The sequence below is a fragment of the Molothrus aeneus genome, chromosome 22 (assembly GCF_037042795.1).
Source record: "Molothrus aeneus isolate 106 chromosome 22, BPBGC_Maene_1.0, whole genome shotgun sequence".
NCBI classification, from domain to species: Eukaryota; Metazoa; Chordata; class Aves; order Passeriformes; family Icteridae; genus Molothrus; species Molothrus aeneus.
Window position 1 is genome coordinate 5,187,791 of NC_089667.1, and position 23,504 is coordinate 5,211,294.

Here is a 23,504-nt window from a genome sequence, read left to right on the forward strand (position 1 = left end):
CCCAGCCCCAGAGGAGCCCAGAGAAGCCTCCCACGGCATGGGAATACAGAAAGCAGCCAGGAGAAGAGCCCAGCTGAGACCCCAACCCTCCACCAGGCTGTGGGGACACTGTAGGGAGAGAGGCTGGGGCTGGGGATTTCTGTGTCAAACCCCTGGAGAACAAACCCAGGACAGCTCTGGCAGCTCAGGGCTGGTGTAGCCATGGTACTTTCTGAAAAATCCCTTTCCTTAGGATTTTTCCTCCTGAGAAGCTGAGAGGCCTCAGGAACAAAATGCAAACAATGGTTATCTGCTGCTGTGGAATGCAACAGGTGCAGCTGGGATTGGTCTCATGTGGTTGTTTCTAATTAATGGCCAATCACAGCCCAGCTGTCCAGACTGTCTCAGTCAGTCACCAGCCTTTGTTATCATTCCTTCTTTTTCTATTCTTAGCCAGCCTTCTGATGAAATCCTTTCTTCCATTCTTTTAGTACAGTTTTAATATAATATATATCATAAAATAATAAATCAGCCTTCTGAAACATGGAGTCAACATTCTCGTCTCTTCACTCATCCTGGGACCCCTGTGAACACCACCACAGGCTGGGATCTTTTCCAGGATCAGTATTCCCTGCCTTGGGCGGCTCCTTGGATGCCACATCCCCTGGGTGCTTGTGACAGCAGCGTTGTCACCTGCGCTGCCCACCGAGCCCTGACAGCACAACCAGAGCAGCAAACCCTTCTTCTGCACTGTCCCTGTGCTCAAAAACCTCCCAGAAAGGTGAAATAGCTGCTCGAGCTTCAGGAGCCAGCAGTGCAGGCCCAGCAGCACTGGGGGTGCCCACAGCTGCAGGTGGCCCTGCTCTGTGCAGGAGGATCTGCAGAGGCTCTCTCTGCCCCACGCCTCTCCCTGATGTGCCTATTCCTGCATTCAGAGGCAGGAGGGTCACACCAAACAGGTGTCTGGGGACTTTTTAAGGACAAGTGCGAGCTCTGCCATATCAGAAGTGACAGCTGGGAACCCTGTGGGCTGCAGCTCCCCCTGCAAGCCCCACTCAGGGTGGGCCGAGCACTCAGTGCAGGTGTCAGCCTCGAGTCTGCCCTCACCCATCGGTGCCCACCTGGCCTCTCTGTGGGAGCACAAAGCCTGTGCCAGGTGCTCACCCTGCCCCTGGCAGAGCCAGCTGAGGTGAAGCACCAGCATGGGGACCCAAAGCACGCAGGGACAGCAGTGACACCGGCCCGGTGACACCACACCCAAAGACAGTAGCTGTGCACTCTGTTCTCCTGATGGAAAATGTGTTTCCATGTAAAATCTCATGTAAAAACTCAGTATAGAATAGATTCTTTTCCTAGTGGAAAGATTAATGAAAACTTGCAATGGGAAAATGCAGAGCTTGGTAGCTCACAGCACCCTGCCCATCCTGGGCTGGATTTCCCAGCAGTGGGACCCAAAGCACGCAGGGACAGCAGTGACACCGGCCCGGTGACACCACACCCAAAGACAGTAGCTGTGCACTCTGTTCTCCTGATGGAAAATGTGTTTCTTGGGGTGATGTGGCAGTGTGGGAAGAAGTCAGAGCAAGAGCAGGGCCGTGGGATGCTCTCAGGGGTGCTCACTTTGTTGGGAAGGAAATTTGGACTCTGGGATCCCATGTAAAAACTCAGTACAGAATAGATTATTTTCCTGGTGGAAAGATTAATGAAAACTTGCAACAGGAAAATGCAGAGCTTGGTAGCTCACAGCACCCTGCCCATCCTGGGCTGGATTTCCCAGCAGTGACACCAGTTCAGCTCACAGCCCCCTGCCCATCCTGGGCTGGATTTCCCAGCAGTGGGGACCCAAAGCACGCAGGGACAGCAGTGACACCAGCCCAGCTCAGAGCACCCTGCCCATCCTGGCTGGATTCCCCAGCAGTGACACCAGCCCAGCTCAGAGCACCCTGCCCATCCTGGCTGGATTCCCCAGCAGTGACACCAGCCCAGCTCAGAGCACCCTGCCCATCCTGGCTGGATTTCCCAGCAGTGACACCAGCCCAGCTCAGAGCACCCTGCCCATCCTGGCTGGATTTCCCAGCAGTGACACCAGCCCAGCTCACAGCCCCCTGCCCATCCTGGCTGGATTCCCCAGCAGGGCTTTGCAGACCCCTCTGCCTGTCCCTGCACAGCCACCCACAGCCCCTCTCCTGGAGCCCCCCTTGTCACAGCTGCCACCAGCAGAGCCTGCAAACAGCCTCCCCCTGCCTCCATTCACCAGCACACAGCTTTTCTGTGCACACACCAACAGCCACTGCCAGTGGAGAGCAGGACTCTGCCAGCTCTGGAGAGCTTCTCCCTCCTTTCCCTTTCCTGCCATTCCCCAGCTTTGGGGCAGCTGAAGGGAAAGCAGTGCCTGGCCACCAGCAAGGAGAACCAGCACCCCAAAGCTTTAAGGGCTTTCCTATTACTGGGATTGCTTCTCCTGAGGGTGGACAGGATCGACAACTTCATGTCCCTCACTTTTAAAAGGGCTTTGATCCCAAATGATCCTGGCCAGATTCGAGCCAGGCATGGTGGGACAAGGCTGAGGCTGTGAAAATGCATCCCTTGGTTTGTGTCAGGCAGAGAATTCACTTCAGCTCGAGGATGTGCTGGGGAGAGAGAGAAGGGGACGAGCAGACACCAGCAGGGACTCTGAGCCAGAGCTGCACTGCAGCAGCGAGGAGCAGGATGTAATTCTTCCAGCCCAAATGCCCTTTAAGTCTCTGATGCCAGAAAAGAGGAGATGAGAAGATTTGCTGCTCTCCCTTGTTTGTTTGTCTGTGCCAGAGCCAGCAAGGCTGACAGGGAGAGTGGCTTTAGTGTCCTGCTCGCTCCAGGAATGAGCTGGGTGCTCAATCTCCCTGCCCTGCACGCTCAGAGGGACAAATTAGCCCAGGATTTTCTGCATTTGTGACATCTCTCAGTGCAGGATGGGCTTGAGGGACTCTTCATCAGGAAATGGAGTGATGGGACAAGAGGGCTTTGAACTAAAAGAGATATTGGGAAGGAATTCTTGGTGAGGGGCTGGGGTGGAATTCCCAGAGAAGCTGAGGCTGCCCCATCCCAGGGGATGTCCAAGGCTGGATGAGGCTTGGAACAACCTGGGATAGTGGAAGGTGTAAAGGGGTTGAAACTAAATCACCATTCTGTGATTCTGAGTCCTTCCAGGTGACTTCACCCCAGCCAAAGCTCCATGAGCTGATCACAAACTGTGCAGGATTCCCAAGCCATCCCATCCCCTCTTCCTCACCTCCCAACCTGTTTTATTGACCTGCTCACAAGATTTGCACTGCTGAATCTGGGTCAAAAACAGATTTATGTCTGTCCAGCATCCTGCTCAACCATATCAGGGTGCACAATTAGCTGGGATGGAATTCCCAGGGCTTAGGAATAAATCAATAGCTGGTTAATTCAGAAGCAATAAAATGAAACATTTTCTCCCCAATAGCCCAGAGTTGCTCTGAGGAGATTCTGTGCCACAGAGGGATTACAGAGGAGGCTGGATAATTCTGTGACCTTTTGGTCCTGCACATTAAGTGAGTGTGAGTCAAACCTTATTTTCTGATGGCTGATCAGGATCAAGGCAAAATTATTTTCCTACAATGACACTGTGCTGGACAGAGGCAGGGCTTTCATTTTTGGGAAGGATTGGGGACTTTTGTGAGAGGTTTGTGCCCCAGCTGATCCCCTTTTTGTCCTAAAGGGGCAGAGTAAAAATAGAAGTCTATATATATAATTAAATAGAAAATAAGCATATAAATATTTATATAATATAGTGATTATTATATTCTAGTGATTCTAGGGATTATTATATATTTATAAATATATGTATAATTATATTAATTATATATAATTAATATATTATATATATAATTATATATAATTAATATATTATATATAATCTATATAATTATATTAATTATATATATTATAAAAGAGGAATATGTGCACCCAACACAGGATCTGCTGGATCCCACGGGACAGGGGTGAACAAGGATGATCTCCCTTGGGGACTGACTGTCAAGGATGGACAGAAGCCCCTTGGGCAGTGAAATGCCCTCAAAAAACAACATCCCAGGCAGCCCTGAATAACACAACACCCAGCAGACCCAGCTCTGCCCTGGCTGGCCTGAGCCCAGTGCCTGGGATTGATCAAAAACTTGCTGAAACCATCATAAAAACTCTCAGGGATACGGGGAGAACAAGAGACAGAGCTGTTTCTCTTCCCCAATTTGTGATCCAGCCTCACAGGCTCTGACAGCTCTGCCCTGCAGAAGAAGTAAAAAACTTTCTTAAATAAACCCTGCTCAAGCTGCAGAAGAAACAAACGGTTTCTGTGTGAAGATGAAGTTAAAATACCCATCACTGGAGAAAAACAACCTTCCAGAAGGTCCCATTTAACGAAGAGGCACTGCCAGGGTTAGGAGGCCAAAAGTTTGACGGCTGTTCCCTTCTTTTGAGCTCTCAGCTCCTTCCCTTTGCCTCCCCAAAGGAATGTTGCAGGAGTGTAATTGTGTGTGTGTACACACACAGAGAGACACGAGGATGGATAAAACGGTGCCAATAGCCTGGAGCATTTGCAAACAGCCTCACAGAAGCTCTTTGAGGGGAGCAGATGGAGGTGGGATCTCAGCTGGCACTGAGAGTGACTGCTCAGGGAAGGGTGACCCCAGAGACAGGGAGAGCTCAGGGGAGTCTCCAGTCTGTTCAGTGCCCTGTCTGTGACCCTCAGAAAACACAAAATCCCTCCCTCTTCCAGACAAAGAGTTGTCCCAGCTGACCTCAAACGCTCAGTTGGAACTCCTGGAGTGGGATGAGCATCACCCTGCACCCTGTGGGGAAAAACCAGGAGGTGCCAGTGGACATTTCTAGGGATCCTGGACCCTTAAAGACCACAGAACCATGGAAAAGACCTCCAAAATCCTCACACTTCCATCCCCAGCTTCAGTCCTTCCATCCTCAACTTCAATCAATCTCAATCTTCAATCCTTCCATCCTCAACTTCAATCCCCAAACTCCACTGTGCCCAATAAACCACAGAGTGAAGTGATGCTCATTTTCCAGGGAGGAAAGATCTGGCAGGAGCCTCAGATCCCTGCCTGGAGCCCCAGAGCACGGATTTGGACCTTTGCTCCTCTGCTCTGCAGAAGGCAAATGACTCAGTGGGGGATTGTCACCAACCCCACATTGTCACCATGGATTTGTCACCAGCTGGGAAAGGGGCACTGGGCTCTCAGGGCCACGTCAGGAATGACAAGGCAGAATCAGTGAGGAAGTATCGGCTTAAACAGCATCAATCCCACCCTTAGCTGAGGCTAAGCCTGTTTTCCTAAGGATCTCAGAGCATTTTGTGAGTTGTGTTTAAGCTTCAGGGAGGTTGGGAAATACCACAGGGGAAAACAAAGAGCAGGGAGGAGGGTCCTGGCTGGCTGAGCCCAGGTGTTCACGGAATTGTTGTCAAACCCAGCAAAATAATTCAGTTTTCAGCTTTGCTGCTGGGCAGCAGCTCCACAGAGCAGAGCAGTGAAAAGATCTCAAGCCATGCACTTCAAGGAAATAGGAAATGTGATTCTCCAAAAGCAACACTGAGCTAAGCAGCTGAGCTGACCCTGCCAAAACTTTTCTAGGCAGAAATGGGATTCTTATTTACCAAACCAGTGTGGTTTGGTAAATTTTTTCAGCTTCTACCAAGCTCTGCATTTCCATGTTGCAATTTTTTGTTAATCTTTCCACCAGGAAAAAAAAAAAATCTATTCTGTAATGAGTTTTTACATGGGATCCCGGAGTCCAAACTTCCTTCCAAACTTCCTTCCCAACAAAGTGAGCACCCCTGAGAGCATCCCACAGCCCTGCTCTTGCTCTGACTTCTTCCTACACTGCCACACCACCCCAGGAAACACATTTTCCATCAGGAGAACACAGTGCAAACCTACTGTCCTTGGGTTTCCCCCAGACAAAGGGAGAAATGATGAATCTGATTCCATCTTCCCAGAGGGCTAACTTATTATTTTATGATACTATATTATATTAAGGAATGCTATACTAAATTACACTAAAGAATGCAGAAAGGATCCTTACAGAAGGCTAAAAAGATAATAATGAAAACTCGTGACTCTCTCCAGAGTCCCAACACAGCTTGGCCCTGATTGGCCAAAGAGTCAAAACAATTCACATTAAACCAATGAAACAATCACTGTGGGTAAACAATCTCCAAACACATTCCACATGAGCAAAACACAGGAGAAGCAAATCAGAAAATTATTTGTCACTGACATATTTTCTGAAAAACCCTTTTGCTAGGCTTTTTCTCCTGAGAAGCTGAGAAGAAAAAGAAATGCAAACAATAACTCTCTGATGGCTGTGGAACGCAACAGGTGCATCTTTGATTGGTCTCATGTGGTTCTTTTTACTTGATGACCAATCATGGTCCAGCTGTGTCGAGGCTCTGAGCAGTCACATGTTTTTATTATCATTCTGTTCCTTTCTAGCTTTCTGATGCATCCTTTCTCTTTCTTTTAGTATAGTTTTAGTGAATCATTTTTAATATCATATATATCATAAAATAACAAATCAGCCTTCTGAAACATGGACTCAAGATTCTCATCTCTTCCCTTGTCCTGGCGACCCTCAAACACCACCACAATTATCGCTTTCATTTTCCTCTGAGGCTTCTCAGCTTCCCAGGAGAAAAAACAGGGATGGATTTTTTTTTTGTTCCTCTGAGGCTTCTCAGCTTCCTAGGATAAAAATCCAGGGATCCATTGTGTGAATGCCACACAAACCCTCTGCTCCAAGCCTCCAAAACGGGCTCAAACCCAAGCCATCCTCATCACCACGAAGCGCGGCGGCTTTGCAGCGCCAAAGCTCATCAGAGCAGAGTTTAAAAGGGCAGCAAATCCACTCACCCTGGCTATGAGCTCCCCAACCATGCCTGTCCAGGTGCCGTTGGCCTCGGGGACGCCGTAGACGCCGTTCCCCACCAGGTGGATTTTGTAGTTGAAGTGCAGGAAAAACCCAACCCATCCTCATCACCATGAAGCGCGGTGGCTTTGCAGCACCAAAGCCCATCAGAGCACAGTTTGAAGGAACAATTAATCCACTCATCCTGGCTATGAGCTCCCCAACCATCCCTGTCCAGGTACCGTTGGCCTCGGGGACGCCGTAGACGCCGTCGCCCACCAGGTGGATTTTGTAGTTGAAGCGCAGGAAAAACCCAACCCATCCTCATCACCACGAAGAACAGGGGCTTTTCAGCGCCAAAGCCCAGTTTAAAAGAGCAGCAAATCCACTCACCCTGGCTATGAGCTCCCCAACCATGCCTGTCCAGGTGCCGTTGGCCTCGGGGACGCCGTAGACGCCGTCGCCCACCAGGTGGATTTTGTAGTTGAAGCGCAGGATCTCGGCCAGCTCCTTCAGCATGTCCACGCAGAAACCCTCGTAGCGGTCGTTGCCTTCCAGCTCCTGGTGGTTCCACTTCAGCATTAAGTAAGGGTTTTCCTGCAGTGAAACTGGGCAGCTGTCATTCCCATCTTAGCCGAGGTGTCCCGCCAGCACGGAGCAGGGAGGGCAGAGCTCACGGGGCCGGGGGGGTTTGGGAGAAACCTTAGAAAATGTCTAATTCTAACCCTAAATATTAGAAAATGTCTAATTCTAACCCAAAATATTAGAAAATGTCTAGTTCCACCACCAAAGTTTAGAAAATGTCTGGTTCTAACCCTAAATATTAGAAAATGTCTAGTTCCACCACCAAAGTTTAGAAAATGTCTGGTTCTAACCCTAAATATTAGAAAATGTCTAGTTCTAACACCAAAGTTTAGAAAATGCCTAGTTCTAACCCCAAACCTTAGAGAATGTCTAGTTATAAGCCCAAACATTAGAAAATGTCTAGTTCTAATACCAAACCTTAGAAAAGGTTTAGTTCCAACCCCAAACATTAGAAAACATCCAGTTCCAATCCCAAAGCTTAGAGAACATTTAGTTCTAACCCCAAACATTAGAAAATGTCTACTTCTAACCTCAAAGCTTAGAAAATGTCTGGTTCTAACCCCTGAGCTTAGAAAACATTTAGTTCTAACCCTAAATATTAGAAAGCATCGAGTTCTAACCCCAAAGCTTAGAGAACATTTAGTTCTAACCCCAAACCTTAGAAAATGTTTATTTATAACCCCAAACCTTAGAAAACATCTAGTTCTAACCCCAAACATTAGAAAGTGTTTAGTTCTAACCCTAAATATTAGAAAATGTCTAGTTCTAACCCCAAAGTTTAGAAAATGTCTAGTTCTAACACCAAGCATTAGAAAATATCCAGTTTTAACCTCAAAGCTTAGAAAACATCCAGTTCTAACCTCAAACTTATTAAAACTATAGTTTTAATATAATACCTATCATGAAATAATAAATCAAGCCTTCTGAAACATGGAGTCAGATCCTCGTCTCTTCCCTCATCCTCAGACCCCTGTACACACGGTCACACCTGAGGGCTGGGCTGGCCCATGGGGGGACTGCAGGTGCCCCCCTCCCTTACCAGGATGGTGGTGACAATCAGGGTGGTGTTGAACAGGCTGTCGGAAATGTTGGAGGAGAAGATCCTCTTGTCCATGCTGAGCCCTTCAGAGACGTGCCAGTGGCCAATCTGGAGAGACAAACAGCACAATAAGGGGATTTATAGGGCGAGGCACTGCCCATATGGCTCTGCTGAGTGACAACAACCCTGCAGCTGGCCTGGTTAGGGATGCTCCATTAGCTTCACAACCCCAGAACGGGGTTAGATGGACACCAAATGGGTCCATCTTAGCCAGAAATCCCCAATTTGTGAGCTTGTCCCCCCCAGTGTGGTGCTTGGAGCCCTCCTGGGTGGGACAAATTCACCTTCTCAGTGGTGCTGCTCCTTGGCTCCTCTTCCAGCTATCAGCTACCACAATTAAGCACTTCCAAATCCTTTCATTCAGGCTCATCACACCCAAATTTACCCACCCAAGCATCAGTGAGGCTGCAGCGAGCCCAGATTCCCAGCGTGGATGGCAGGAACCAGTCCCCCAGGCTGGGGAGGACATTGTGATTCAGCTGTGACACGGCTGCCTTCAGCCAGGGGGAGAGGAATATTCCACAAAACCTAATTTTAACTTCAAGAGCCTAATCTCCTTCCCTCAGAGCTCTGGGCAGGGACATCAGCACCTCCAGCAGCTCGTTCAGAACGTGCAAATTAAACTCCTGCTCTCTTATTGTCCTTAAAGGAGCTTCTGCTTTTCCTCCTCTGCTTTTCCTCGTGGATGCAGGGAGGGCTGAGGATGGCAGCTCCCTCTGAACCCCCTTTTCCTCCTCTGTCCCATCAGGTTCCAGCACTCTGCTGGTGTCCCTCTAGTGGGGTGAGAGGCAGTGGTGACCCCAAAGGTGCAGGGGGGGTCTCCAGAGCTCCTCCAGAGCAAATCCATGCCCAGCTCCCTCCTGTGGCACTGAAGCAGGCTCTCCTCTCACTGCCAGGGTGGGAGGAAAGGGTTGGTTTTCCTTTCTGTCATGGGTTAATCTTGTTACTGACAGGGACTGGGGGGGAATGTGGTGGGGAGTGACTCTGTGCCTGCTCTGGGCACTGCTTGGCCTCTGGTGCTACCAAAGGCTCCAGGCCTTGGGGGTGGCTTGGATGTGAGCCCAGCACAGCCACCCTGAGGACTGAGTCCCTCTGGGTGTTGAGGGAAGGGCCAAATCCTTTCCTGCCCCAGGGCTGGTGCAAATCCAGCCCAAGTGACACATGAGCCACAGTGGGAATCCCTGAGGAGTCCCAAATCCTCATCCCAAGGCACAGGGAGCGGTGGGAAGGGGAAGCAGGACAGCTTTGCACTCAAATCATCAAATCCAGCTCTCGGCCCTGCACAGACACCCCAGCAATCCCTCCCTGTGCCTGAGAGCATTGTCCAAACCCTCCTGGAGCTCCTGGGGCTGTGACCATCCCTAGTGCAGGGCTCACTCTGGGAACAACAGCCCCAAAGTGGGAGATTTCCCACCCATTTCCCTTGGAGCACAGCTTCCAGTGGCCTGCACAGGCTCTGAGGCCAGGCAGGATGAATCCCTGCTGAATTCCCCAGCTCTGCTGTGGTTGCAGAGCAGCAGCCCCTCTGCAGCCAGCCATCCCTCACTAACATTGCCTCATTCTTCTTCCCTCCCGGATTTCTCAACCAGAGATTAGTGACAGATTAACTTTAATTTTAACAGCCCTCGCTGTTCTCCAATTTGTCCCTCCCCTGCTGGCATGTGCTGAGACTAATTGCCTCTTCTCCTGACAGAGCTGTGGGTTTGACCTTGCTTTTAAAGGCACCAAGGCCACCAATCCCACGTTTTGGGGCACTTTCCCCCATGCTGGCTGGTCCCAGCTCACCCCTGTGCCCCTCAGGGGCTCACAAAGCTCCTCCTGCTGCTGTTCCTGCAGTGGCAGAGGGTGCCTGGGCCCCTCACATCCCTCTCCTGCAAGATGGATGTCAAGGTGATTTTAATCATCTCTATCTCCATATAAAGAGCCTCTGGAAAACAGAAAACATATCCATCTGCTAAGTTTTTTAGAAAACAATCAAATCCTCCTAATGGACAACAACATCCTGTTGTTCTGGCTCTGGACAAGGACTTCAGGGGTTTTAGGACTTCAGGGGTTTTAGGACTTCAGGGGTTTTTAAGCAGAGGATGTGATTGGTCTTTATAAATACTGCAGGTGGAGGAGGTCTGTAGCAAAGAGGTAGAGCAGCTTTTTGAAGCTGAAATGATGGCGTTGGCGCAAAAATAAATACATACAAAGCAGCCAGAAATAAACAGGCTGACAGAGCAGGGGAGAGGTTCCCAATGATCAGAGGAGCTGGAGCCATCCCTGTCCTATAAGAGCAACGAGGGCAGCACAACCAGCTGGAGCTCAACACCCTTGAGAGAGGGGTTATGTGAGAGGGATTAGGTGACAGCCTGGCTGGAGAAAGTCCCCTCCATGTCCTCAGGGATGTGAGACCCCCAGGGCAGCATCTCTGCACCTCCCTGTGCCCCAGGAGATCCAGCCCTGCCCCAAACACCCACAGGCATCTCCAGGCAAACACAAACTGTGAAACTCAGGCTGTGGAGCAGCCCAGAAGGCCTCGAGCCTGGAAGGAGCAGGGAGGTGCCGCTGCCCCATCCCCACAGGCAGCTGAGGTGTCCCAGTTTGGCTGCTCTGGAAAAGGTGTTCTTTGGGTTGGTGGCACAGGAAGATTTCTCATCTCTGTAGAAAATCCCACGTGGAGCACCCCTGGCTCTCTCCTTCCACCCTGTGTGCAGAGGCTTTGAGGCTCCTCGTGGTGTGGGGTGATGAAATACCTCTCAAAGCAGTGATTTTAATGAAATCTCCTGCTTATTTTTTCTGTAGGCACAGACATGACAGGGCAAGACTTCTCCACGAGCTTCAGGGGTATTTACCATCCCCACTCCCAGCTTCAAATTAAGGCAGAGCCAGCCCTGAATCCAGATCTTGGAGCAGAAGACAGCCACAGGGACCTGGTGGGCTCTGATTACAGGTGGTGTCCTACAGCCACCATCTCCTCCCTCAGCGTCCCCAGGAACAGGGGGGGTGCACAGTGCAACCAGGGTGCCCCAAGGAGAGAGAATCTGGGAGTGAGTGAGGAGGGGAAAAAGGGGAATCACACAAACAAATGAAGGAAATCCCTCTGAGGACACTGCCAGGGCGTTGGATTCCCGAGTGACACCTGATGCCAGCACAGCAAGGAGGCAAAAGCTCCTGCACCGAAATCAGCACTGAAAGCATCAACTGTTAAACCAAAGAACCACAATGCTCTGCTCACCCCACCAGCATCTCCCAGATGTCCCCTCCTCCCCAGATGTCCCCTCTGGACCCCATGATTGGCACCTGGCACAGCCCAGGCAGGGCTGCAGTGGCACACACTGAGTTTGTCAGGTCCTGGGGGCAGAAACCATCCAGAAACCACCCAGAACCTGTCCCTGGGGGCAAAAACCATCCAGAAACCATCCAGAACCTGTCCCTGGGCTGCTCCTGAGGGCAGAAACCATCCAGAGCCTGTTCTTGAGGGCAGAAACCATCCAGAACCTGTCCCTGGGGCAGAAACCATCCAGAACCTGTCCCTGGGGGGAAAAAACAACCCAGAACCTGTCCCTGGGGGCAAAAACCATCCAGAAACCACCCAGAACCTGTTCCTGGGGGCAAAAACCATCCAGAAACCACCCAGAACCTGTCCCTGGGGGCAAAAACCATCCAGAAACCACCCAGAACCTGTTCCTGGGGGCAAAAACCATCCAGAACCTGTCCCTGGGCTGCTCCTGAGGGCAGAAACCATCCAGAACCTGTTCCTGGGTGCAGAAACCATCCAGAACTTCTTCCTGAGCTGTTCCTGGGTGCAGAAACCATCCAGAACCTGTTGCTGGGCTGTTCCTGAGGGCAGAAACCATCCAGAGCCTGTTCCTGGGGCAGAAACCATCCAGAACCTGTCCCTGGGCTGTTCCTGGGGGCAGCAGCTAAAGAGGAGCCAGTCCCACCGAGGCTGATTAGCTGCTGCCAAATTAAAAAGGTTTGATGTGGCAGGGACTGAGAAGGGTCCCAGAGCTATTGGTGAGGAACTCATCTGTATCTCATCAACATCCCAATTAACAGCCCCAGCCCTTGCCCTGCTCTGTCCCAGGACACCAGCAGGGCCTGTGGTTAAATAGAGACTGATCAGCCTCACTTAGGATGGGGTCAGGGTCTGCAGCTTCCCCTTCCCCTCCCTAAATCACAGCCACTCCTCACTCCCTTCCCTCCATGAAATTCCCAAACCTCAGCTCATGATTTACAGCAAATCACTCTTCTGGAACTCTGCGGTGTTTTTTAGAGGGGTAAAGAAAGGGGGGAAAAAATAAAAAAAATAAAAAAAAAAAAGAAAGATGACATTTACCAAAGCCAGCCCTTGTCAGATCTATAGATCACCAGCACATTAATGAGCCTGTGCTTTATCGAGCATCCTGTGAGCAGACAGAGCAGCTCTCATATGGCTGTGGAAAAAATTCCTCTGGTAAAGCTAAATCAGGAAAAGAAGCGTTTGGTGCGTTACATAAATGAATTAAAAATTGGATGTCAAGAAGCCCTGCCTCTCCTTGCCCAAAAGCAGCAGCAAGTTAGAGAATCTAAATGTCTCTTAATTTGCTTCCTGGCTGGATCAGCCTCAAAATTCGGTGAACTCTCCATCAAAGCTGATGAGCTGGAAGTCCCTGTGGCTTCACTGGGTGGAAGGAGAGAGAGGAAGAGAGGGAAAGAGGGAAAGAGAGGAAGAGAGGAATGGGCAGAGCTAAAATGAGCTTGGTTAAAACTAAGCAGGGAATAGAAGTGTTTCAAACAAATCAGTTAATACAACCCTTGGGAGCAAGATTGTCTCCAGGATGTGAATGCCTGTTCTTTACTCTGTTCCTTTAATTAAAATATTTCTAATGATTTATTTAGGCCTTTTCATTAAAAGAAGCCAGGCTGGCAACAAGAAAATAACCATTTATGGCACAGCAGAGCTGCCTTTGGCTTCTCTTGGCAGGAACGTGGAGGGGAGGCAGGTTGGGCAGGAGGGGAGGCTCTTCCCAGTTAAACACATCTCAACAAACTCCCTCAGGCTGGGAAGGACCCTGCCCCCCCTCTGGGCACGGCTGTGGATCAGAAAAGCTCCCTGAGAAAGGGAGAGAAGGCAGAAAAGCTGAGACAGGAGCAGTTTTATGAAAATCAGCTCTTTCCTGGCGGGTTTGTGACAGGGCAGGGCTTGCAGCCTCCCCCAAGGGTCTGCCCTGTCCTTCCAGCACTTTCTCCCTGAGGCTGGAAGTGCTTCACCCCCTCTGACGGGGGATTTGGAAAGCCTGATCCCAGGGCAGCTTTCCTGGGCATGTCACAGCCACAAAGCTCCTTTTTCACCGAGCTGTTACAACAGGGCAGCAAAGGTTTTCTCCTGTCACAGCAGGTCTGTGGGGAGGAGATGAGACTTTACTCTCAGGGCAGATCAGGCTGCAGCCACAGCTCCCCACAGAGCTCTGGGAGAAGCTCTGCCCCAAAAGGACCTGTGAGTTTAACGTGCAGTCCCTGCCACACTCAAACACATCAAAACCAGAGCTGCCACAGGGAGCTTTGCAGCCTTTCCTCCCTGAATCCAGCTGAATTTGTGCCCTTATTAATGCAGATGGGCTTGGATCTGTCACTTCTGTTCAGAGGGTGAAGGGTTTGGGAGAGGATTAAAAGGGCATTGATGCTGTGAGAGATCTCTGTGGGGAAAACGCCATCGTGATCCTCCCTGCTCGCTCAGAGAAAGGCAGCATCAAAGCCAAGCTGTCACTTGACAGGTAAGAACTGGCAGGTAACATCCTTGCCAAGGCTGAAATTCACTGCTGCCAGGCCAGGAGAGGGATCCTGGTGCCAAAATGCTCTGTTGGTGAGGGTAGGGTACAATAGCTTTTGTTCTCTGCCAGCATCTAGAAGTGGCAATCTCTGAGAAAAGGGCAGCAGTGGAGCTGTCAGCAGGGAAACAAGACAGATGAAACCCTTTTTTTTTTCTAATTTTGTTTTTTCCTCCTGAATAAGGTTTGGATTTACCAGCAAATTCCTTGGATTTGTGTCGAGTAATCTCATCAGCCTGATATCCTCAACTTCAGCTCAAACCAGAAAATATGGCTTGGGCAGAAAGTGTGAGATGAGGAAATACCACTCAAATTAATGATTCTAATGAGATCTGCTCAGTGTTCTGTGGGCAGAGGAAAGCTGTGAAGAACCTATGAGCACCGAGACAAAAAGTAAATGAGTGTGAGCTGAGCAAACCTGTTAGAGAGGAGCCAGGAACCAGGAGTGAAATGAGCTGGAACTTCCCCTCACAGGGGCCCTCCTCACATGGGTTTGCCCCATTTGCTTTCCCTCCCAGAAACTGTTTGAAAATATTCACAGTGCCCATTTTTTTCCTATTTCATAGAAAATCCTCCCATTTTCCCCCCATCCAAATAATTTTAAGCAAACACAGCCACAAGCTTAAGAACCAAAGGAGTGTGAGTGTGAGCTTGCCCTTGGCACAGGCTCCCTGCCCTGAATCAGCACCTGGGACAGGGCAGAGATTGGCTCTGCCATCACCCCCTCCATTCCCTGATGGATTCACACAAATCCAAACCCTCCTGAGGCACATTCCTGATAAAATCAAACATGCTGAGATCGCCAGAGCTAAGGTGACACCCCAAGCACCTCATGGTGCAAACAAGGAGGGTCTGTCACAGTCACATTTTCTGAAAAATCCCTGCACCAGGATTTCTTCTCCTGGGAAGCTGAGAAGCCTCAGAGAAAAATGAAAACAATAATTATCTGATTGGCTTCTCCTGTGTTTGGCTGCTTGGAACGTGGTTTGGACACTGTTCACCAACAGGTCATTGTTTGATTGGTTTCATGTGAATTGTTTTAACTTAATGACCAATCACTGTCCAGCTGTCTCAGACTCTGGAGAGAGAGAGTCATGAGATTCATTATTATATTTTAGCCTTCTGTCTGCATCCTTTCTCTATTCTTTAGTATAGTTTTAGTATAGAATAATATAGAATAATATAGTATAATATAATATAGAATAATATAATAGAGAATAATAGAGAATAATAGAGAATAATAGAATACAGTATAGTATAATATAGTGTAATGTAATAGTATAGTATATATAGTATAGTATATATTATACTATACTATAATATATAATATATATTATAGTATAGTATAATATATATATTATAGTATAGTATAATATAGTATAGTATAATATAGTATAATGTAATATAATATAATATAAAATATATCTTATAATATAGTATATAATATAATATAATATAACATAACATAACATAACATAACATAACATAATATAATATAATATGTAATGTAATGTAATGTAATGTAATGTAATGTAATGTAATGTAATGTAATGTAATGTATCAGCCTTCTAAGAACATGGAGTCAGATTCATTCCTTCCTGCCATGGGGGACTCAAGAAAATACCACAGGGGTTCACAGCCCCTTTTGGTCCCCAGAGCACCCCCTGAGCCCAGGCCACCTCCCAGCCCTCCCCTGGCTGCTCTCACCTGCCGGAATCCACCCCGGGTGTGCTGCAGGATTTTCAGGGCGTAGTTGGAGCGTTGGCCTTTGCTGTTGAATTCGATGTGGCCGGTGAGACCTTCCAATTCTACCTGTCCAAGAGAGACTCAGTTACAGCGCCCAGCGAGGCTGCCCCACCCCACCACAGGCATCTGGCTGACAGCACACAGGCAAAACTGAAAGAAAATCCTGCACTCCTGATCAGAAACCCAAAACCAGGACAAATTGAAGGTCCATTTCCACTAATAACCTGGGGCAAAGGGAATGCTTGTGTCTCCACAGGTCCAGGACCAAAGTGGATTCCAGCAAAGAATCTAAAACCATTATTTCAAGCACAGAAACCCATTAAAGACCCTGAACTGGACAGTTTTAGAGTACAGTACTGTTCTTTAAAACTCTACAGTACTGTACTTTAAAACTCTGCAGTTCTGTACTCTAAAACTCTAAACTTTTCTCTACCTAGCTTAACGTGTCTCTGCTTTAAACTCTAAACCCACATTCTCGCTTCCAGCACCTAAGTTTGGAAGCCTTCTCCAAGGTCTCAAATGAAATCCTGTGTTTAATTCTAAGTTTTGGCTTCCAGGCCCAAAGTTCTGAGAGTTCTCTGTCCAGACACAGGAGGGATGGCCCCACACACCCCACACTCCCTGCAGGAACAGCAATGCAACCCTCTTAGCTCAGTGAGGAGAAAACACAAGGAGAGGAGCAGGGAATCAGCAGCACGAGGTGCAGGACTCCCAGATTTCCTTGTTTTGGGAAAATCAGCTCCACATCCCCTCCATCCCAAAGCTCAGACCACTGGGTCTTTGAGAAGCAGAGCTGTGGGGAGCTGGAGGATTTTGCTGTCCCTGGCTAAAGGTGGGATTTAAAACAATGGGCCAAAGTGGTACAATGATCAGGTTCAGCTGAGCTTTCCTCTGAGGGGAAAAATCTCTCATAAATAAAAAACCTTTATAAAATTTCCTTGTCTCATTTACACCCAAACAGAGTCAGAAACCTGCTCCTACTGCATGGTCACCTCAGCTCTGAGGAGCCACAAACTCCAACTATTTCAAAAGGCTGGGATTTCAGAGTGTTCTCGTGCCAGATTTAGGCTTGTTTCGTCCCAGAAATGACAATTTTGGGTTCAAAGGAGCCCAAACCCATAGGGGAATTTACATCCTGCCCTTGAGCTCTGAGCAATTGTACTGCATGATCTCGTATCAGCCCAAGTCAGAGCTCAGAGTTCGAATCACTTAGAAACATTCATACTTAAAAAAACCCAAACAATTGAATTCCAGCTTTTCTGCAGCAAGGACTGAAAAAGGGAGAGTTTCATGTTGTTCCAAGGCCGGTGAGTGTCACAGACATCTTTTATGAAAAATCCTTTCCTTAAGATTTTTCCTCCTGAGAAGCTAAAGGCCTCAGGAACAAAATGTAAACAACAATTATCTGCTGCTGTGGAATGCAACAGGTGCATCTGGGATTGGGCTCATGTGGTTGTTTCTCATTAGTGGCCAATCACAGCCCAGCTGGCTCAGACTCTCTGTCTGAGCCACAAGCCTTTGTTATTCATTTTTTCTTTTGCTATTCTTAGCCAGCCTTCTGATGAAATCCTTTCTTCTATTCTTTTAGTATAGTTTTAATATAATATATATCATAAAATAATAAATCAAGCCTTCTGAAACATGGAGTCAGATCCTCGTCTCTTCCCTCATCCTCAGACCCCTGTGAACACAGTCACAGGTGACAACCCAAACCCTCAGATCTGACTTTTCAGTGCCTTCCAAGAGCCCTGTGGCAGCCAGGAGCATCCCTCAGCCCCCTCTCACCATTCTCAGGTAGTTCATGAGGCTGGTGCCGTGCTGCCAGATCTGCGCCGAGCCACAGGACAGGGGCTTGACGCCGATCTCCTGGCTGCGGTTCAGCTCCTGCACCGCCGTCACCACCGCGTACACGGCGTCGAACAGCAGCGCCGAGGACAGCTGAGGGGGAAACACAGGGAAAAATCAGCTTGGAGCACAAAAATCCCCCGTCCTGCTGCTCCTCAGCCGTCACCACCGCGTACACGGCATCAAACAGCAGCGCCGAGGACAGCTGAGGGAGAAAAAACAGGGAAAAATCAGCTTGGAGCACAAAAATTCCCCGTCCTGCTGCTTCTCAGAGCTGGAGAGTGTTCTCTGCACAGCCTAGGGTTGTCACCTTGATTTTTAAAGATTTTCCAAACCTTCTGGTGTTTATATTCTTGTTCTTTATATTCTCGCGCACTTTATGTAAATAAATTATTGTAAATAACTTATATCTTTTATGTAATAACTTTTGTAAATATATATATAGTATACATATATCTTTTTGTAATAACTTTATGTAAATAACTTATATCTTTTACGGAGGGAGGAGAAATCTGATGGACTGTTGGTTTGTCCAGTGTCATTTTAAGAGGTGGCACTGTCACTTTTGGAAATCTATAAATGTTATCTATAAATCTATAAATGTTGGAGTCAGAAATTAAAAATTCTCTTTTTACCTTGAGAGAGCTGCGTGTCCACATCATGTAAATAACTGATTGTTTTGTATTTTTTTATGGAGGAGGAGAAATTTGATGGGCTGTTGGTTTGTCCAGTGTCATTGGAGAGGTGGCACTGTCACCCTCCAATCCACTGCCACTTTTGGAAATCTGTAAATATTGGAGTCAGAAATTAAAAATTCTCTTTTTACCTTGAGAGAGCTGTGTGTCCATGTCATGCTATTTTCATACCATAAATTAGTGTGTTTATTTATTTATTGTGCTTTTTTGTCCCCTGAAAACACTTCCAAGCCTTTGAAGTTGAAGGTTTTGTTATGCTCTGATCTTTAAATAAGCAATCACTGGGCGAGGGAATGAATTTAGTGTGTTTGTTTATTTATTTCATGTCCTATAGTGACATGGGGTCAGCTGGGGTGCCCTTTGTGAGGGCTCATTTCATCCATCACCGTCATCTCTCTATCTCTGCTCGTCCTTGTTGCTTCCCAGTCCTTTCTATCTCAGTTTCTGCAGTTTTCCTTTCCCAGTCAAGGGAGGTTTTTCAGGGTTTTGGTGGCTCTGATCAGTCTGCTGGCCAGAATGCTCCTGAGAGAAGCAGGAATTTCCAGGAGGAATTTCTCCTGAGATCTGATGGCTGCTCCCACAGAAGGGAACTCGCCTCTTCTCCAGCCATCATGGGCAGCCTTCTCTGACCACTTCTTTGACAGGCAGACCCACGAGAAATTGCTAGATCTGCTTGTCCAGCTGCCAAATGCTGCATTTCAGACCCCACAGACAGAGATCATCCATCCCTCCCCACAACCTGGAGCAGCAGTGCTGAGGCCATGTCCAGCTGTCAGAGCTCATCCCCTCTGCTGCTCACCTTGGCTTTGGTTGCTTTGTCCAGGTTCCTTTGCCCACCAAGCCTCACAGCCCCGTTCCTCACTCATGCACAGCAGTTTCCATGGCTTTGGGCTCGTTAACAATCAGCTATTTTTCTCCCTCGTGCTCACTGTTGCAGCTGAGATTTCACTTTTAATTACTGTCACCTCCTGACTGCTGGAATTAAGCCGTTGCAGCTCATTACTATCAAGGCTGCATTTTCCCCATGGATGCATCCAAGAGCATCCTCTTCCCATCCCAGCTCCTGGCAGAGGGCTCAGTCTCCAGCCTGGGGCTGCTTCCCCCACCTCACCCAGGCTGTGGCTTCCAGCCCTGCACCCTCTCCTCCTCCCTGACCTGACCAGGTTTATTCTGCTGCAGGGACAATCTCACCCAGCTCAATGATGCCAACAATCCTCGGGCTTCTTGTTGCTAATTTTGACTTAACCCTGCTTGGTCTTACTTAGACCTCACTGACCACACTGGTGTGGGATTGGACACTTAAAAAGCAGCACAAACCCTCTCAAAGCTTACAAATCATCCTAAATTAAAAGGGAGGATTCCATCAAAACCCCAAACACCAGCTCTGACAACACCAGTGACCTCTCACTCCTCCAGCCTGCTGAGGCTGACCTAAACATTCCCCTCCTGGAAAACCTTTTCCAGAGATTCTTAAAGAAGCTGATAAAATCTTCTCTCCTTCTTTTATCCCTTTAATACAAATTCTTTTCCTAACAGGGCTTCTCCAGCCTGTCCTGTCCTCAGCCCCTGCTCCATGAAGCTCTTTCCATGCACTTAGTTTTAATTATGAATTTAATCCTGTTCAGGTTACAGGATCTCACACCCAATTTGCAATTTCTTTCCTGAATCAGGAACATATTAACATCAGCTGGACAAATGAAACTGTTATGAGACCAAACACATCCCCTGCAACCCCAAAATTTCCCCCATTTCCTACCAAATCTGAATAGTGGCCCAGCATTTTTCATTTTCTCCTGCTGGGTTTCCATTTCCATTTTCCCTGAGCAGTTAATCCCTTATTAGATGGTGAGCAAGAGACTTGTAGATCTCAGTGAAGCATTTGACATTACTGATTGGAATGTTTTCCTTCTGAATTCTGGAAAATTCATTAGGATTTCTGCCATCACCCTTGATGATTTCAAGCAATTTAAGTACTGAGGAGGGTGTGGAGATACACAGGAATAGGAATCCCTTCCCTGCACCCTGATTTTGCACAGAAAATAGGTAAAGCACAAAGTTTTGAGGTCATAACTTTCAGCAGAGGAGTGAAAAGAGATTTTTGGAGAGTCCTCCAGGCAGATCCAGCCAAAGGGATCTGTCCCTGACCTCCTGTGCATTGCTCAGTTTTCCCCATGCCACCCATAAAAACCTCTCACTACTTTTATATTCTCATTTTAAACCACAGCTTTGTCCCAGTGTCACAAAAAGCCAATTTTCCTGCTAACAAATTGATTCTCTCCCTCGCCTGCACTCTGATTTGTGCAGAGCCCTGGTGGTTTCGTGCCCTCCTGCAATACCAGAGCTCCATGGAAAATCCATGGGGCTTGGGGGACTTCCCTCAATCCCCAAATTCTTGACAATTCTTGTCACTGAAACATGAACAGGTTTGGGTTTTGCCATGTGGGGTTTTTTCTTCCCTCCCTGAAACATTATCAGCTGTATCTTTGCCCCCAAACCCAACACGGGGAATTAAAGCCATTAAAACCCTGTGAAATAGACTTTGCAATCTGGATTTTATTCAATGACATAAACACTTAATTACAAACATCTGTTTTAGCCTAAATTCTAATTACCAAATCTAGCCATCTGTAATTTGAATGATTTTCTCTGATTTCCTTTCTTTGCAATGTGATTAATGAGGATGGCATTGGAGCAGGCAGCTCCCTCCTCCTTTGTCAGATGCTTCCTCAGCTCCAGCAAGAATGCCCTGGGATTTTTGCAGCTCACAGGAAACCTCCCTCCTGTCACTTCCAGCTGTTGAGCTCCCTTTTCTCTCTTTAGGATGAGTTATCCCATCCCAGGGCTGCACACAGAGATGCTCCCTGCCAGATTTCCAACAGCAGAGGCAGAAAGGTCCTGGATTCACCTCACAGACAAAACAAACTCTGCTTGGGAATATTTCACCTCTGCTCTGTAACTTCCCTACCCTCAAATCCTTTTTGTATCACCTGGGCTGTTCCACCTTGAAGAATTCCAGTCCCTCCAGACATCCTCCCACCCACAGGTTTTGCTGGATGCTCAATGCAACACAGGGTAAGAACCTAAAATGAGAATTTCCATTTCCCCCATCACACCTGCTGCTGGTTCCTGCTGTCTCCTGTTTGCACTGGGAGGAGGGAATTTGTTTTTAATGCCTCTCCACAGCCCCTGCAATCCAAAAAGGGATCTTCCTGCCAGAAATCCCATGGAGACTGAGCAGGGCAAGCTGATTGCAGCTGCCTCTGGGTGGGAGGGAGAGCAGGACGGTCCCAGGCACAGGAGCTCAAGTCAAGCCAAAGGATGTGGACACAAAGTGCAAAAAATCTCCTTATTTTGCCTCTTAAGGCTCCCTTTGTGGTGACAATAAGGAGGTTTTCAGCAGCTCAGCTCGTCAAGGGGCTCTGAGTTCATTAAAATCCACGCAAAGGCTTCAGCTGATGATATTTTCATCTCTCTCTCTCTCCCTCCTCTCACAGCTGCAGCTCTAATGTGGCAAATCTGCTTTGCAAACTCTCCCAGTGGTGGAGAATCCCTGGGGAGTGCTCCAGGGCTGATGTGCACCCTCCTCACGGAGCTGCTGGAGCCCAGCTCAGCCCCGCAGCATCTGCCTGGCCCAGCCCCTCCTGGGCCATCTGCAGCCACAATCCCCCCTCCATGAGCCACTTCCCTGGAGTGTAAACACACAGGGATAAACTTCACGAGGGAAAAACCAAATCAGAGCTGCAGCATCCCCTGCACCCACAGAGAAATGCAATCCAAATCAAGATTAGGCTGGAATTTAAGGCTGGGCTCCCAGTCCAGCACAGAGAAACTCTGCACCCCAAGGTCCTTTGGGCAGCCCTGACTTTCAGGGTCACTTTGCTGTTTTCCACATCCTCAGTAAATCACAGATTGACAGCTCAAGTCCTCTCCTACCTACTTAATAAAAATGTTCTGCTCTGGCTCTTTCTTCCCATTCCTGGACCAGCATCTCCTCATAAAATCTAATCTGAGGTACAACAGCAGCCTGGGGATATCCCTGAGCTCTTTAGCACAAGATTAAATAGGATTAAATAATTAAATTATTTAATAATTCAGACAACTTTTAAAAAAATTATTTGAGATCAGAGTCTCTACCCCTGAGTTGCTCAGGACCATCCTGAAGCTCTTCCCACAAGGTTTTTCCATGGTGTTATCAGAATTCCCAGCTCAGGGAGGTTCTGGGGGATGGGAATGGACTTTACTTACTGCAGGCCCAGTGAAAGGAGCGTGGTCACAATTCTCCTGCCAGGACTGGTTGAGGCTCTGGACAAACTCTTGGAAGAAGGCGTGGGACTGGTTGAAAATGGAGAACCCCAGGATGTTGACTCGGTCGTCCAGCAGGGTGTCCAGGCGCTGGAGGGAAAACTCCTGCAGCAGCCCAAAACAGAAAATGGGATTAGAGGAGAAAAGAGGCACGGAAAGCTGCAGAGCCACTCGGTGCCCTTGGAGGGAGTGGGAGCTGTGAGACCCTGGATGTGAAACCCATGCAGCTGTTGGGAGGGAGAGCCTGGGTTTCAACCAGGATTGAATTCAGGGCGCTGCTCACCTCAGGGTTTTAATGAAGATATCACCCAAGTCCAGTGCTTTATTGGCCAAATTCCACTAAAAAAAAACCCCAAAACCCTCCAAAGAGGGCGTCACTCACCTGCTGAGTGAAGCCATCACCACATCCAATTTGGTGACGCCGAGTTCCAACTGTTAAATGAAATCAGTTCTTTCCCACAGGGGGAGGAACCCAATTCTGCCTAATCCTAAAAACCCCCAGCCCTGCACTGCTCCTTTCTGCTGCCAGGAGGAGAT

The 23,504-nt window shown here is 48.2% G+C and overlaps 1 protein-coding gene across 1 annotated transcript in view; it reads right to left on the reverse strand.

Annotated features, from left to right (window-relative positions):
* Positions 1–23,504, reverse strand: part of GRIK4 (glutamate ionotropic receptor kainate type subunit 4) — a 212,832-nt gene that overhangs the window by 27,269 nt on the left and 162,059 nt on the right. The window contains exons 8-12 of the mRNA XM_066564315.1: positions 22,911–23,072; positions 17,911–18,063; positions 16,087–16,191; positions 8,525–8,632; positions 7,294–7,497 (exon numbers count right to left, since the gene is read on the reverse strand). Coding sequence (XP_066420412.1) covers positions 7,294–7,497; positions 8,525–8,632; positions 16,087–16,191; positions 17,911–18,063; positions 22,911–23,072 — 732 coding nt within the window. The remainder of the gene's footprint in view (positions 1–7,293; positions 7,498–8,524; positions 8,633–16,086; positions 16,192–17,910; positions 18,064–22,910; positions 23,073–23,504) is intronic.